General features: G+C 37.4%; 1 protein-coding gene across 4 annotated transcripts in view; it reads left to right on the top strand.

The window, feature by feature from the left end:
* Positions 1–16,745, top strand: part of LOC113062137 (CUB and sushi domain-containing protein 3-like) — a 365,289-nt gene that overhangs the window by 240,094 nt on the left and 108,450 nt on the right. For all 4 annotated transcript variants that reach the window (XM_026231758.1, XM_026231757.1, XM_026231756.1 and 1 more), the window contains 3 exons: positions 8,744–8,913; positions 10,111–10,267; positions 12,528–12,719. In XM_026231758.1, coding sequence (XP_026087543.1) covers positions 8,744–8,913; positions 10,111–10,267; positions 12,528–12,719 — 519 coding nt within the window. The remainder of the gene's footprint in view (positions 1–8,743; positions 8,914–10,110; positions 10,268–12,527; positions 12,720–16,745) is intronic.

Genomic DNA, 16,745 nt, shown 5'->3' with positions numbered 1-16,745 from the left:
ATTGCTGATTTGCATGCTGGTACATATTCATCATAGCCAATGGCACGGATTGATAAATCGTGTTTCTGAGGGGAGTTGCAGCTCAGTCACATGACTCTTAGTATTTGATGACATGCTTTATGAATGCATAATCGCCTTATCAATTATTCATGCAGAACCATCACTCATATCATTCGTAATTCATAATGTATTCTAAACTTTAATTGCAGCTGTGAAAAACTGTTCAATATGTTGATCCCCATCGATCTAGCTGGCAAAACTTTCATGACCATTTCGTTTTCCACCATTTGTTCATTCCTTTTTCACTGGAGAGGAAGGTTTTATCATTAGCATAGATATTAAAACTGTATTTTAAGGCTTCTTTGTTGCAAGCTATATCTTACAGGGCACGTCTTGTACATTTTTAATGCATTCAGCTTCAGTGCTTCTATTGTAAATGACAGGGAGAGACATTAACTGAATCCCCATGATTAAAGCACTTCTTGAGATTCTCAGTTGAAAATGGACTTCAACATCTTGTTCTGTCTTCCTTATAAAAAAAAGTTTTGCACCAATGATACGGTGCTGACAGAGATATTAATATATATTTATTCCCCGAATGGATAAATACATATCCAAACTCAAATGTATCATTCGTTCTTAATGTTTTATGTGTAATTCATGACTGTGCATTTTCCAAAGCTGTGAGAGACTGTGTATTGTGGTTTAAATTTGTGCCGTAAAAGAGATAAAAGCAGCTGCACTCTGTCTGGAGAAGGGCCTGTAGGTTTGTGCATTGCTGATGGAAAGAACCTACTAAAACTTGCGCAAACTGTAGTTATAGGATCACAATGCTTATTGTATAATGGAGCTAGCATACTAACTTGGCCACCAAAAGCCATAAATGATTTCAGTAATTTAGCCAAGAAAAATACTATCTAACTATCTAACCATTAGACTATCTAACCATTAGACCCTCATCTGTCCAATTTGACAGCATTTCTTTTGTTTTTGTTTAGTTTTTTGTAATTGGCATAAGGGGATGATCACACAGAACTTAAAAACATGAGACGCAATACAGCTACTATAGTACACAATACATAGAAAAAACTATTAAGTGAGTGAGTGACGTGACATTCAGCCAAGTATGGTGACCCATACTCAGAATTTGTGCTCTGCATTTAACCCATCCAAAGTGCACACACACAGAGCAGTGAACACACACACACACACACACACACACACACACAGTGAACACACACCCAGAGCAGTGGGCAGCCATTTATGCTGCGGCGCCCAGGGAGCAGTTGGGGGTTCGATGCCTTGTTCAAGGGCACCTAAGTCGTGGTATTGAAGGTGGAGAGAGAACTGTACATGCACTCCCCCCACCCACAATTCCTGCTGGCCCGGGACTCGAACTCACAACCTTTCGATTGGGAGTCCAACTCTCTAACCATTAGGCCACGACTTCCCTTTTTATTTTATTTATTTTTTTATTTTTTTATTTTTTTCAGCAGGACTTGCTGTGAACAGGTACCATCACTGGCAGAACTTTATGGCTGCATTTACACTGGCACAAATAAATCAGATTTTTGTTCACATCTGACAGAGATTAGAATTTGTTGCACACATGTAAACACAAAAATCCGCACAGGATCCGACTTCGATCTGAGCCACTTCCAAATGTGGATTTTAATCAGATACATAACCAATATCTGGAAATCCAACCTACCTCTAAACGCACATATCTGAATCCCGCAAAACCCCCAATGTGAAAAACGCAGGATTTTTTTACTTTCTTAAGCCCCTTTCACACTGCCATTCCGGCAAATACAGGGGTAAAGTGTTCCTGTAATTGTTCCCTGGTCGCTAGATTTGGCACTTTCACACTGCCAGTGATGACCCGGTATATGTGCGTGCTTTCACACACAACCCTTGAAGATCCCGTAACGACACGTGACATCAGCACGTGATGTGTAATGTACGAGTCGACAATGCTTGGCACGTTATACTTTAACTGAAGCAATCAAACGATCTCTGAGTCAGCGCGGAAAGTGAGGAACTAACTGATCTCTGCTTCATTACAGTTTGCATATATGTTTTCGTCGCGAATGTTGATCTTCCTTCAAAACAGCCGGTAAAAGAGTTGCGCGATAACGCGCATCATCACTTCGATACGGAATTAGATCTGGCTTTTGTTCTCACAGCGCTCGTTCCGGATCGATTACTGCAATGTTACTAGGTCCCCGACCCGGGTTCGATTCGGTAATCAATTCCGGGACGTGGTTGCTTTCACACAGAAGGCGACCAGGCAATGTTACGGGAATATTGCGGGTCCGACGTGCAGTGTGAAAGGGGTTTACAGTGTCTTTCAATGTCAGTTGCCTGTCTCCTCTTCCTCTCTTTTGTCTTTTCAATACAACAGCCTCTTCATTGGTCTCTTCCTCATCTCTCTGTGCAGTCCACAGAGAGAAGTGCACAGCTCTAATCAGTATAATTGGTTTACAATGTCGTTAGAGTGAACTTTAGGCCTATCAAGCTTATGGAAAATGTCAATATTGCTCCCTTTAATATTCTGTCATCTGACAACGGGCCTTGGTAGCTGTGACTTCACTTTTGTGTCGGGCTCCCTGAGGGGTTTAGAATGGCAAAATCTCATCTCGTGCCGCATTAAGCAGTTTGCTTTTAATTTAGGAGTAAAAGGATAACAAAAGGATTTCCACTGATTATCGTCAAGAAAAAAAATGTCTCTGCCAGCTTAATCCATCCTAGTGCTCAGTAAGGAATTGTGAGGAAAGCATGAATGGCTGTCTATCCCTATGTCTGTCTGTCTTTCGTTCTATCTATCTATCCATCCGTCCTTCAGTCTATATGTTGTTCTGTCCAACCGTTTGCATAAATTATAAAAAAAATAGGTGTTTTCCAATGAGGCTTAATGCCATTCCTATTTGTGCTATGTGATGACCTTGCTACATAGTGAAGAACACAAGTATTTATTTGCATGTGTGATTATGTTAGCCCTTTCAACTTGCTCTGTAGACTCACACACAGAGGCACACCTCCTAACTGGTGTGTGAACAGGTGTGATGTGTTTGGAATTTCAATTGTGTTTCAGAATTCAGTTTACCTGATTATCTGTTAGGGAGGTTCGAGCTTCTGACCCACACAAACACTGCATTGCAGATTCATCAGTTTTGGTTTCCCTTCATTTTGGTTTCCTGTGGTTCAGAAGGTCATTTTCCATCATAAAGCAATTTCAGCACCGTTTCGCCAGCGTTGCTGCTGCATTTCAAATTGATTTGTTTTTTTCCCAAACACCCCAATTTAAAATGTGTATGTTTCCTGTGTTTACAAGGGGGCTGGTAAATATCGAAGTCCACTGATGAAACATCTAGTTATAACATAATGTCTAGTCATACCCCCAAATTTTTTTTTTCTGTTTACTCCAAGGATTAAACTAGATTAACACAAAGCAACCAGGGAAAAAAGGTGAAAAGTGGAATGTGGCTTCGTTCAACCCTTTACCAATGGAACATTTGCTTTGTAAACAATTTCTTACACTTGCCGTCTGAGTTGTTTGGCAACTGCACCACCAAATTACAAGAGAATTAAGCAGTGTGCACCCCATGATGCTTCAATGATGATAAATGCATAGATGAGTTAGAATACCATATTGCACTTGAGGCTTTCCACTCACCTCTATCTTAAGAAAGAAATGGCAGCAAAATTGCATCTGTAGGCACTGAGCTGGATCAATGAGTTCATTATGTTATTGTGGCAGATGACATGCTGGATGGAAACACAGGTTATGATATAGTACAAGAGCTTTCACTTTGCCTTTCATCATTTAAGCCTTATGTTGCAAAGCTCCCATTGAGGAGATGTTGTGTAACTCATAAAGGTTAGAAGCATGTTCTGTTCAAGAGGTTTATAGCTGATATTTGTGAGTTTATCAAACATATGGATTTTAAGATATGAGTAATACAAATGCAGGGTGTTCATGTGAATACAGCTTTTTTATAATTCATAATTCATTCCCCAATTCGCACACCTTCACTAACCTGCATCTCGGCACCTCGTCCCCTTGGAATTATAAGGTTCTATCTGACATTTTTGTCAAAATTGAGTTATTCACTTATTTTTATTCTGTGACAATTTATTTACATTATGTGATGTTTTATTTTAAGTTTTGTACATTTTGGGAATTTTTATTGAAAAAACAAAAAGGTTCTATCTACAGAAGTCTATGGAACACAAAAACTTTGAAGCTCAATATCTCAAAACTACTGAGAACGCAGATAGAACCTTATAATTCCAAGGGGACGACGTGTAAAAAATGCAGATGCACTTGTTTTACAGTCCAAACATCATTTTTTGAATATTTTTTATCTTCCTGAAAATATCTTCTGTAACCAGATATTTTTCCTCTTTGTTTCCTACCTGTCTGATTATAGTCTGTTTTATATTTCTATAACGATATCATCTTCAGGCTTGTGTAATACCAGCAATTACATTTAACATTAAATTTACTTCGATTAAATTGTAAAAAAAAATTTTATTTAAAAAAATTTAATTACTTGATACTTTCTGTAAGCTTGCTCACTTAAATCTCCATCACATTTTTGCCTGAATATAACAACTCTTTTGCCTACAATTAAGTGATTTATATTTTTTTATTTCATTTGAAAGTATGAGATGTGTTTTTTTGTTTGTTTGTTTGTTTTTTTGTTTTTGTTTTTTCATATTCAGTCAAATGACATTTGAACATTTGACATCAATCTTTGTCTGTTTCCAAGCAAACCAAACAAGAGTCAGGCACGACAACACAGAATGACAATAAATGCAAGCCTAACAGCAACATCTGATAGAGGTGGACATTTGTGTCTGGTGACTGTTGTGTGAACTCTCGTCCCCTGATTGAGCAGAGCCTTAACGTTGCAAGAAACCGATTGAAACCGCTTCAGTGGCTTACGTGAGCACACCGACTCCTTTCTGTATACCCCACAAATGATGCTGTCACCAAAGGAAGTAAAGCCTCTTGTCTCTTTACCAGAAGCAGATCTTATCAGACTGGCCTTTCATGGTGCCAGGCAACTGGCTTAAAGAAAGAATCCTTTTCCACTGGATTAGCAACAAAACACTTGTTTGCAATGGCATGCATGCATTAAACACTGCATATAAACCATTTGGTTGATTGATGCAGGTTTTGTTTATAGTCTACAAGAGAATGGGGATTAGTGTAAGGCTCCACAATGCACTTCATTCATCGCGTAATTGTTTTAAATGAGACCATTTTTCTAAATTAACATATTTATCTTTTTTCTAAGAGTATGTTACGTTCACACTATCCAACTGATTGTTGCTTATTATTGTATTCTATGAAAGAAAGTAATACTTGTAGACGCTAGTGTTTGTTGTGGTCTATCTTTACACACTCGTGTATACAAAATACAAAAATTTTATATATATATATATATATATATTATTATATTTTATATCAGTATAGGACTCCCTTGAAAATTAGTCACACTAATGAAATTAGGAAACACTAATGTTATTTTATGTATTTAGTTAGTTTCTTTTTTTTTTTTTTTTTTTTTTTGTAATCAATGACATCATATGTCTTGGTGGTACTGGGGTTTGTGATTATTACATGGACATTGAAGGACTGCGTATAATTCCTGGAGTAACATACATTTAAATGATACTATAATTGAAAACAGCATATCTGTGTGTACCTCACTACAAATTTTGAAGGTGGCACACACTTTATTTTGCAATTTGATTAAGCTGCCGTGTTCTGTATGACAATATCATCGCTCCATTAACAGCAGAATTGGAGTGGCACACGGGGGACACTGCTGCTCTAGGCAACTGCCAATATCGCCTGTGCCAGAATCCACCGCTGAGTATCCTTCATTCTTTCCACAGATGTGTGTAATGATAGTTAAGTAGGCATAAAACCTGTCCTGTGTTTCTGTAAGTTCCCTAATGACTGAAGGTCTGTGCCAGGGGCAATTCTAGGATTTTAGTCTTAATGGGGCTCAGATCCTGACCTGAGCATGAGCTTATGTGGTTAAGAAGAAGAATTATTACATTAAGTTTGAATCTCATTTGACTTCATTTTTTTCATGTATTTGAAATATCATGTATATGAGTAACAGTTGTAATTGGTTTTATTTTATGTCTGTGATTTTACTGGAACGGAGAATGGAGTGTGACAGCTTTGAACGGTTCTAGGTGAAACATTGCCATTGGCTTATGACTGGGTCCATCTTTGACTAGAACAGGTGTGTCAAACTCAATTCCTGGAGGGCCGGAGCTCTGCATAGTGTAGATTCAACCCTAATTAAACACACATGATCCAACTAAACAAATCCTTCAGACTTATTTGAAAACTACATTGGAGCAGGCTTGGAAAAAAACTCTGCAGGGCTCTGGCCCTCGAGGAGTTGAGTTTGACACCCCTTGGGCCCTATAATACATCCGGCGCAAGATGCAGCGCATGTATGTTTGCTAGTTTCAGTCTGGCACCGTTCGCATTTTCCCATCCAGCGCAACGTCGTGTAATTAGCAAATGCACTTGCACCCATTTATGTGCCCATGGGCTTGCCGGTCTAAAAAAGAGGTGTGTTCAGGCGCATCGCTGGCGCATTGCTATATCTTAAGGAGCTGAAAATGACTGCGCCATAGACTAACTCAAAGCTGGTCTAAAGTCTGGCGCAATGTTTTTTCTTTGTTATTTAAAGAGCGTGTTAGTATAGGCGGGTCCACAACACGCGTACACGCTGCTTATTAAACATAGGGACGCACAGCAACACACAAACATGCCAAATATTACAAATTAAAGGATTGCAATGCGTAATCATTTTTTGTAGGCTAATTAAATATATATATATATATATATATATATATATATATATATATATATATATATATATATATATATATATCTGCGTTTATATCTTAAAATAGGGCCCTTTGACTAGAAAGAAGATTTTAAAGGGACAGTTCAACCTGAAAAGAAAATTCTTTCATTTACTTACCCTCATGTTGGTCCAAACCTGAATTTTTTTTTTTACCTTTTTTTTGTGGAATACAAAAGAAATTTTGAGGAATATTGGTAACCAAACAGTTTAGGTTACCTTTGACTTCCTTTGGCTAACCATTCTTGGTAACACTTTATTACCAATTCTCACTATTAACTAGTTGCTTATTAGCATGCATATTACTTGCATATTGCCTGTTTATTAGTACTTATTAGGAACATATTAATGCCTTAACCTGCATGAGCATATTCTAGATCCCTTTACCAGACCGCGTACCTAAACTTAACAACTATCTACTAATTATTAGTAAGAAGCAAATTAGGAGTTTCTTGAGGGAAAACTTAGTTAATAGTGAATATCTGTTTCCTAATCTAAAGTGTTACCCAATTTTGGTAAATAGAGAAAGGGATGTAATAACCTCTGGTTACTATGGCAAATGTTTAGGATTTTTAAGGATACTATCAGCCGAGTTAATCACAAACCCTAAATAAGTTCTAGAAATGTCTATGGTCTGAGCAGCTATCAAACCTTTCGGTGTCTCCCAGTTCTGAGATGCTGCTTCCCCCAAGCTCATATCTGACTTCCTACTCTGTCAGATCACTTCATAAGCTCTGGCATCTGACTTGATTTCTCAAACTTCCAGAAACTCACATAATTTTCTGAACATACTGCCTTCCTCACTGAAAGTAGCATTTTGAAGTACCCCGTTTTTCCAAACACAAGGGTCAGTTTCAGTTCCCTGTCAGACTGGATCAGGTTGTGTGAATGAAGCAAGAGTCGATACTCCCATGCGCAAACATTTCTTTTGACAGGAGCACTTGCAATCCCAGCCCAAACCACGTTCCCCGGGCCACTTCAAAATTGCACTTATTTTATCATTGCTGTACTCTGAACAAAACACATGTGAGTACAAGGCAACAAAGCACTGAAAAACTCATTCTGCCTCACTATAATTTCTGGGATGGCCTCACTTATTCAGATTGCAAGGCAGTTGTTAAACTTAAGGGGTCGGTCATATTGCTCCAAAGTATTTTTTTTTTCCCAGAACTGAATGAAAGTTAGGAGAAGGGCATATGGGAGAAACGAGAAGTCTCGTCGAGTGTGAATTCACATCACATCCTGGGCTGCCTCACCGAGGAGGGGGGTGTATGTAGGTAATTTACTAAATGGAGGCAGTAACAGTGGTGATTTATTCAAAATATGACACTGGTAATATCGTCATAACATGGAGCGGCATGAAGAGAATCGGCAAGGGGATGTTAAATAAATCAGCCGGGCTGTGTTGCTTTATGTTGGTCTTTCTCCTGCACCAGAATACATGATGGATATCAATACACCTGTTTTTACAGTCTGTTGTTCCATTAAATCTACATTTGATAGTCATTGTCCAACTTACAACCACAACAATGTGGGATTTTGAATTAAAGCTACGAATGGCTCGACTCAGCTCTGTCGATTTCACTTTCCAGACCCGCCATCACACAAGCACCGCACACTCGTGCGGTCTATACCAATCGTTTTGAAGATGCCAGATCTGTATTAACACACGTAGATCTTATACAGCAGCAATATGTCCTTGTGGTGTGTTTGTGTGTAGTAAAATATTAACTGAATATCTTTATATAATAATAGTAGGTGATGTTTTGATTACTAACTTTGTGCTTTTGTTACTCCATTTTTCCCCAATGTTCTGTGGTTTTATTTCTCATCTCTAGCTGAGTGTGGCTCATCTGTCATCAACAATGAAGGGATTCTGCTGTCACCGAATTACCCCATGAATTACGAGAACAACCACGAGTGCATTTACAGCATACAGGTGCAGGCTGGGAAAGGAATCAACATTTCTGCCAGAACCTTCCATCTGGCCCAGGGTGACATTCTGAAGGTATTTCTACATTTATCCCAAATTTACACACCAAAAGTTGCACAGAAGTGCTTCTGAAGTGGCATTTAGGTGCCTTTACATAGACTGTTCAATGCTGCTCAGAGGTAGCTTAAATGCATTTACAAAGCAATTACAACTGTATATTTAAGGGACTGATGTGGATCTGAGCAGACATTATTTAGTCTGGCTTTTAGTCTTGGCATTGTGCCTTTACACTGAATTTTGAGCTGGCACAGAGCAGCCTTAATTTGGCTATGTAGTTACAGGACTGCAAAAACAAAACAAAAACTAAGTAACGTCATGCTACCTTTCTTTGGAAAAACATCAAAAGACTCATTTACTCATTTACTCAACAACTTACTTTCTTCAGTAGAATGTAAAAGGTAAAACTCTGAAGACTATCTGGGCCATTATTTTGCAATATACTTAAAGTGAAAGTGGACAGGGATTGTCAAGCTTTAAAAATTATTTGAAGTTGCCATAAAATTTTGTACGTAGGAATCATGTGTTATGGTTCACATCTTCCAAAGTCATATTATAGCTTTCTGTGTGAAACAGACCAAAATCGAAGTTGTTAATCACTGAAATCTTCCACTTCAGAAAGCTTTTAACTGTATAACAACTGGATCATTGAGTCAATGGATTGAACTCTGGATCATTATATGTTCTGGATGAACCATTTACATTTTAAATGAATGCATTTGGCAGACTCTTTTGTCAGAAGTGAATTACAGTGAACGCAGTATAAAGCTGGATTTCAAGAATTTCAATAAAATAAAAAAAAATCTACTATTTCAGTCTCTTCCACACACAAAAATGGCTTCAGTAAATGTGGTGCATAAGCCTTATAGACCTCTTTTATGAGGTCTTTTTGTAATTTTTTTTACTAAAATACTCTAAGAAACTATATAAAGGTATAAATTACACCAGTTTAAATTATAATGTTCATGAACGTCACATACATTTTGTTTTTTCCTTTCATCTTAAGAATACAGTATGTGACTGAGAGAATGCTGCAGATGTTACTATACACATCCAGATAAACAAAGAGCAAGAATACCAAGCCTATCTTAAAAAGGCTGTTCAAACACAATCTTGTTTGGTCTGGCTATATATACAGTAGAACAAACAACAGGCAGCATTTTCTTTTTATCTTATTTTTGTTTGTGATCTACATTTGATCTTATTCCCTTCCAGATCTATGATGGTAAAGACAACGCAGCTCACATGCTGGGGGCCTTCACCGGTTCATCTATGCTGGGTCTGACCCTCATCAGCACATCCAATCACCTTTGGCTGGAGTTCTACAGTGATGCAGAGGCCACAGGAGAAGGCTTCAAGCTGGTCTATTCCAGTAAGTTATTACACTGGCTCTATACACTGCACACAAGGACTTGACCTTAGTTATAAAGAAATGCTATTCACTCAAAAATAAAGTGCCCATCATAATAAAGAACGAATGAGCGATATGGCAAAAATATCATATCAGTTTTCAATATAGCTTATTTTGTGTTCAGCACAAGAAATAAATTAATAAAGTTTTGGGGCAACATGACAGTGTGTAAATTATGACAGAATTAGATTTTTTGGTGAACTATCCACTTAATGACAAGCGGAAACTTGTTGCTGCTTTAAGAGCTGCACGTAGCCATTTTTCTCTCAACTTTTTACTTTAATTTTAGAAATAACCAACTGTAAATGTTGTGTGTTTTTGACAGTATTAGCGCAATCAGATGCTAAAGATCACTTAGACCAGTATTTAGCAGCTATTTGAAAGATTTTTAGTGTGTGCATGCTTTAGTTCTACAGTCCATGATGGCATCCAGTTTTAATTTCCCACCATCCAAAATTGTGATATTGAATACCCTACTTGTATTGCATTTAGTCACATCTGCAATCTCTAGAAATATTAGGAGGGATTATTTACTAAATGTAATTGCATCACTTCGTACTCTTGCTCAGTTCCAAAAGATTTAATATCCACAGAACTCAACAACCAATAGACAGTATTTTTTTTATATACACAGCGAGGACATAACAAAAGCTTGAGAACACCTGAAACAATCAGCTTTTGGTCAGCTCAAAGGGATTATGGGAAAGTGGACCAGGGGAAACATGACTGTCTCTCCACTGACCTTGGCTTTGTTGGCCCAGAGCCAGAGTTGTGCAGGCACTTTGTCTGAATTCGGTGCGCTTTAATGCCATTGTGCTCGCAGTGTGGGATTCAACAAGGTTTTAGTTCCACTGGGGGGTAAAGTATTAACCTGCTGGTGGGCTATCTCATTTGAAATCGACTAAATCCCTGTCTGTCTACGATTCCATTCCCCCTGAAGGATTAGCCATTTGAGTGTATAATAAAGGTCAGAGAGAGCCAGAGAAGCCAGGCCACCTCCAGTATCTAGATATTGTAATTTAGAGGGCTCATCCAGGACAGGGGGCGAATGCAGCTGATTAAAATAGCATTGTTTATTTGGCTGAGTCCTAATCTCAACCCAAGCGTGCTGTGAAACTACGACCTGTAATCAACTAGCAATCAAAGCCGGGTGTCAGATTTTAGTGAAGTTGTTGCCTCCACCTACAGTTGATGCTAAGTGCTGTTGTGTTTATCTGTACTTAACAACTTGCAGCTTAATGGTGGACCGCTGATAAGCTATACAAGTTCCCATGTGGTCATCTTAAGAGCCCTCTTCTTTTTCTTTTCTTTTTTTTCTTTTTTTTTTTTTAAGAGCAAAGAACTCTGAGATAAGAGGGTTTTGCCAAACCATGAAGACACCCTCAATCTTTGTAACACTTTAATAACTTTGTCAAAGTACGGTTGATCATAATTTGTTCATGTTACAGAGCTAAAATGTGGTACTTCATAAATGTTATTGAGTTAAAAAAGCATCATATAATGCTTGACTCATCATTATATATGTAGTAGTTCTTTTAGCAAAATTCTATCAATTATAATTGAAAAAATGGCAAATGCCATCAAAAATTGTAATACTACTGTATATATAAATATATTTATGTATATGAAACCATAAAATGCTAGTGTTTGTTAATAACTAATTAATGAAGGTTACTATGAAAAGGAAATTTCAAATTCTGTGATATACTGAGTGAGCTACCATGTGTTTTCGGCTATTTCTGAGTACTGGCTGTTTAATTATAATGAGTCATAGCTGCACAATTAATAACAGGATGTGTCGCGCAGTGAGAGTGTCTGTGCTTTGGTTCTGATTATGGCTCCAAATTAACCAAGCACTTAATCTTAATTGTTCTGCCTGCTTAGCAAGAGACCGTCTCTGCCTACCAGCCCAGTAGGATCTTAACTTCAAATTGTTGCCGTTAATGATCACATTAATGGCAAACTTCCACAGCTTTGCCACAGAGCAGCATGAAAATATCAGGCGAAGGAACATTTCAGCAATCATCGCTGTAATGACCTCATAAAGCTGAATGCAGTTCGGTTTGTTCATAGTGCTCCATTTTTATCATTTTTGACAGGTTTATACAGAGATGTTTTACTAAACGGCTTAAGTACAATAAAAGCACTCTTCTTAAGAAAAATTTGACATTGTCTTGAGTCAAACAGCCATCAGTAATCTAACAGTCATAATGTCTTTCAGGTTTTGAGCTCTCTCACTGTGAGGACCCCGGGGTGCCCCAGTTTGGCTTCAAGGTCAACGACCAGGGCCACTTCTCTGGCAGCACCATCACCTACAAGTGCGACCCCGGGTACACACTGCACGGCAGCGGCGTGCTCAAATGCATGACAGGAGAGAGGCGGGCCTGGGATAATCCTCTTCCTTCCTGCATCGGTAAGACTTCAGAGGCTCGAACTGGGTAGAAAAGATGTGCGGTAAATTATTAGTGTACTTTGAAGCAGGGTCGAAGTCATAGATGAGTATAATCAGAATAAGTACAGTCTTTAAATTCTCTCAGCTTTGACTATTGTGTGAAAATACATAGTCCCTGTTTCATAAATCGCTGAGGATAAAAGCCTTTCCACGTCAATAAATTTTGCAGCCTTATGATTTTGCTGAAAAATGCAAGTGATTTCTTTGTAATAGTACTGCTATTTGTATCCTAGTAGCCTGGTAAAGCCAGAAAATCCTCAGTATGGTGCATATTTGATGTTGTACAGTGGACGTGACTTGCAGGGTAATGCATATGTTCTATTATTTTGCATAGTGTGCTTATATGCAAGTAACTTCATGAAAAAGTGACTCTTTGCATTGATCCTGATCAACCAGAGCTTAATGTAACAGTTGAAATCTTGTGGGTGATTTAAAGATTTCAAGGTTGTGCTGTATACTGACATTTCTGGTGTTGTACCTGAAGGAAATGGTCAAAAAGCAAAAAAGTGCACATCTATGAATGTTGTAGGTTAAAATAACAACACAATCTAAATTAACATATTACAATTTTAACACCTTATTTTAATTCTGACTATTAACTAGCATGCATTTTACCAGCATATTGGCTGTTTATAAGTACTTCTTAAGCATATATTAATGCTTAATGGCTGCATATATTAATATGTTAATGCCTGCATGACCATATTTTAGACCCTTAATCCTCTGAGGTCTGAGGGGATTTTGGGGCTCTGGAGAAGTATAGACATGCCCTGACACTTGTGCTTTTTTCAGTATCTTAAAAGCATAACATCTTAAAAGCACAATGTTTTGTTGTTATTACAAGAGTATACAAATAAAGGTAGTAATTTAGGTTCTCTTCGGTGTTACCAGGAAAAAATGCCACAAAATGTGTTAGAACTGGACTTAAAATAGTGTGACCCAATTAATAAATGTAATATTTACAAGATGACATTATAAAATCATTTATTGCCAATTGCATGAGATTACATTAGATTACATTTTCATGAGGTAACCTGCAAAAAAAAAAGAAAAAAAAGAAAAAATTGGTTATGTGTACTGTGCTACACTAACTGGCACTTGTATATTCTCAGTGTTCTCTCGTTGGTCTGATTGCTTCTGTTGTTCTCATTTATAAGTTGCTTTGGATAAAAGCATCTGCTAAATGATTAAATGTAAATGTAAATTATATTTAAAAATATATTGTTGGAGATTTTTTGTTACTCATTATTTCTTTTGACATTTGAAAAAATCAATACAGATTTCTTAATGCAAACAGATAAATTAAAGGATGACAAAACAGCACATATTCGTATTAGAAATAATGATTGCTTTACCTTTTTAACATCCTTTTATAGCATGGAGAATTTTTTGTTGTCATAGAAACCACATTTAAACTTTGGTATTGGTGAATATGCATCATTCCAGCCTTATCTCTCCTTGTGGTTATCATAACTGAGCTCAGTGTTGCTCTCAGCTATTTGTCATAATTATCGAGGGCTGCGGTATAAGCCTCTCCACATTTCTGTAGTTAGAAAAGCTGCAATATTGCTCCTATTTTTCACAAGAAAGAGAACAGTAGAGCTTTTAAAAAGGCCACATTGTGCTGCCTTAGTAGAACTTTAACCTTTTGAAGTAAATCCTTCTTAAATTAAAACAAATGGCAAATGTTTCTTGACAAAATTAGCAGTGGTGGAAGCCCCTCGCCCCATCTGTGATTGATGGTGCAGGTTGTTAATATTATAGCTGATGCAGGGGGTCGCGGATGAGCTATGGAGATGATTCTTCATCAAGCGTAGCACATGAGGGGTTGAGATAGGACTATGTGCTGCTATTACGTCCTTCATTTTCCTGATGAATGGTGATTATGGGGATTTAGCCTCCAGTGAGTTGGATATTGGTATGTCTACTGACCCCAGATCAGATTTTTGCTCACTATTAGATTTAGTTTTAATGAGGTCTAATTAGACTCAAAGCGCTCGTCCAAATTGCTTCCTCAAGGCAGACGTAGATGAAACACAATGCCTCTCTTGTGTTAAACACAGAGATTGTATTTTACTCACATTTGTCTAATTTCTCCATCAAAACCGATGGTAGGCTTGCAAAATTCTAATCAGCCTCGAAGTTTCAGGCCGATACTTTTCAGGCGTATCTGCCAGCATTAATAATACATACTTAATAATCTGAAGGATATTTCACTTCCTTTGACAGGCGAAATGTGCAGGTCATTTGATGCGACCTTTAACAAAAGTGAGATATATCAAAATAGTGAGAAGGCGTATCCTTTTCGTCATTCCTTTTTTTTTTTATTACAGATGAAATATTTAACTTTTGTTATATTTTTTCATTCAAGTCCACAGGTAAAGGGTGTGAATGAGACCTTCCAATTCACACATTTCTGCAGAGGAGGCTACACCGCCGCAATGCTAAATCAGCATTCCTTTCGGCAGCAGTGCCATAATCTGTGGGCTGAAGCGCGCAGTCATACACACACCTAGCGTTAGACGGCTCAACATGTCATGTTGTCATAATTGCGCTAAGAGAGGACATACACATTTTCAGCCTCAAAACCAGAAGGCCCTGTCAACTCCCAATCTTCCTGCATTGATTCTCAACGCGTGAGCAGCCAATCAGGCGTGATTGAGCACTCCTAACAGTCCAGTGACACGTGATTGAGCCGCTGCTTTGATGAGCGATGAACATGGCAGGATGTTGGTTTAGCGAGAGGCTGGGGAGGAATATGCTTGGAAGACGCCTCTATTCTGGATGTCTAAAAAACACTCTAATGTTCAGATTAATCAAGTCGCAATCTGAACCCTGTTATTCAAGCTTCATTGAGCTGTGCGTCCATTGTTTGTCATGTAGATGGTTTATGCAAATGAGGCTTGGTGACAGGAATTGCTGAAAAGGGAATCATTAAGAAACTGTGCATGTCTCTCTCGAAACTGTTCCTCCCGGCCCTTGCCGTTTTTTTACAAGAGGGAGAATGGGAGAGACAGGATAGGGGAAGATCGAAAAGGGCTCTAAGGGGAAAAGAGAGAGCCTGCAATTAAAGTTTCCTAATAAAGTGCTTGTGAAAGCCAACTAATAATGAACCGAGTGTAGAGGGCTAAAGTGGCAAGTCTGAATGCCATCAGGAGGCATCAAAATGGATGTCAGGCTCATTTGTTCATTTGATTGATGCTCTGACTTGAAGCTGACGAATCACCTTGGCTGCTTATAGAGAATTTGAGGAGAATAGAGGAGTGGTGAAACAGATGAGGTTCCAGTCATAGCTACCATTGTTTTGCATACCTTCAACTATGGGTACTTTTGACGCTGTGGACTTTTAGATATTAAACTTCCTTAAAATACACTTCAAAGTCGGTATAATACAAAATACAACTAAACTTGGTCATTTCATAGCTAGTATTTTAATAAAATAAGGTGTCTGCAGGTGCAGTGTGAATTGTATATTTAATATATATATATATATATATATATATATATATATATATATATATATATATATATATATATATATATATATATATATAGATATATAGATAGATAGATAGATAGATAGATATATATATATATATATATATATATATATATATATTATATATATATATATATATATATATATATTATATATATATATATATATATATATATATAATAAATATACAATTCACAAGGGGTATACATAATTGCTGTTTATTACATAGACAAAAAATATATATTTTTAATTAGCATTACTTTTAAAATTTACATTTTTCGGAATGTTGATGTTTCCAAATTATTTGTTACATGAGGTCAACATAAAAAAAGTTGCTGAGTTACAGGCTTTATCAACATATATATTGATCATATAAAATAAAATACGAGATACACAGGGATGCTGGGAGAGGTAACTGGTTCAGTGCTGTTTAAAAGCTAATTCTGAATTATTCAGCTTCAGTCGTTCAGCTCCCCTCTTGGTTTTTA

Source organism: Carassius auratus, chromosome 44 (genome assembly GCF_003368295.1).
Source record: "Carassius auratus strain Wakin chromosome 44, ASM336829v1, whole genome shotgun sequence".
NCBI lineage: Eukaryota > Metazoa > Chordata > Actinopteri > Cypriniformes > Cyprinidae > Carassius > Carassius auratus.
The sequence above is the reverse complement of the archived record's forward strand: the minus strand, read 5'-3'. Positions and strand labels throughout refer to the sequence as shown.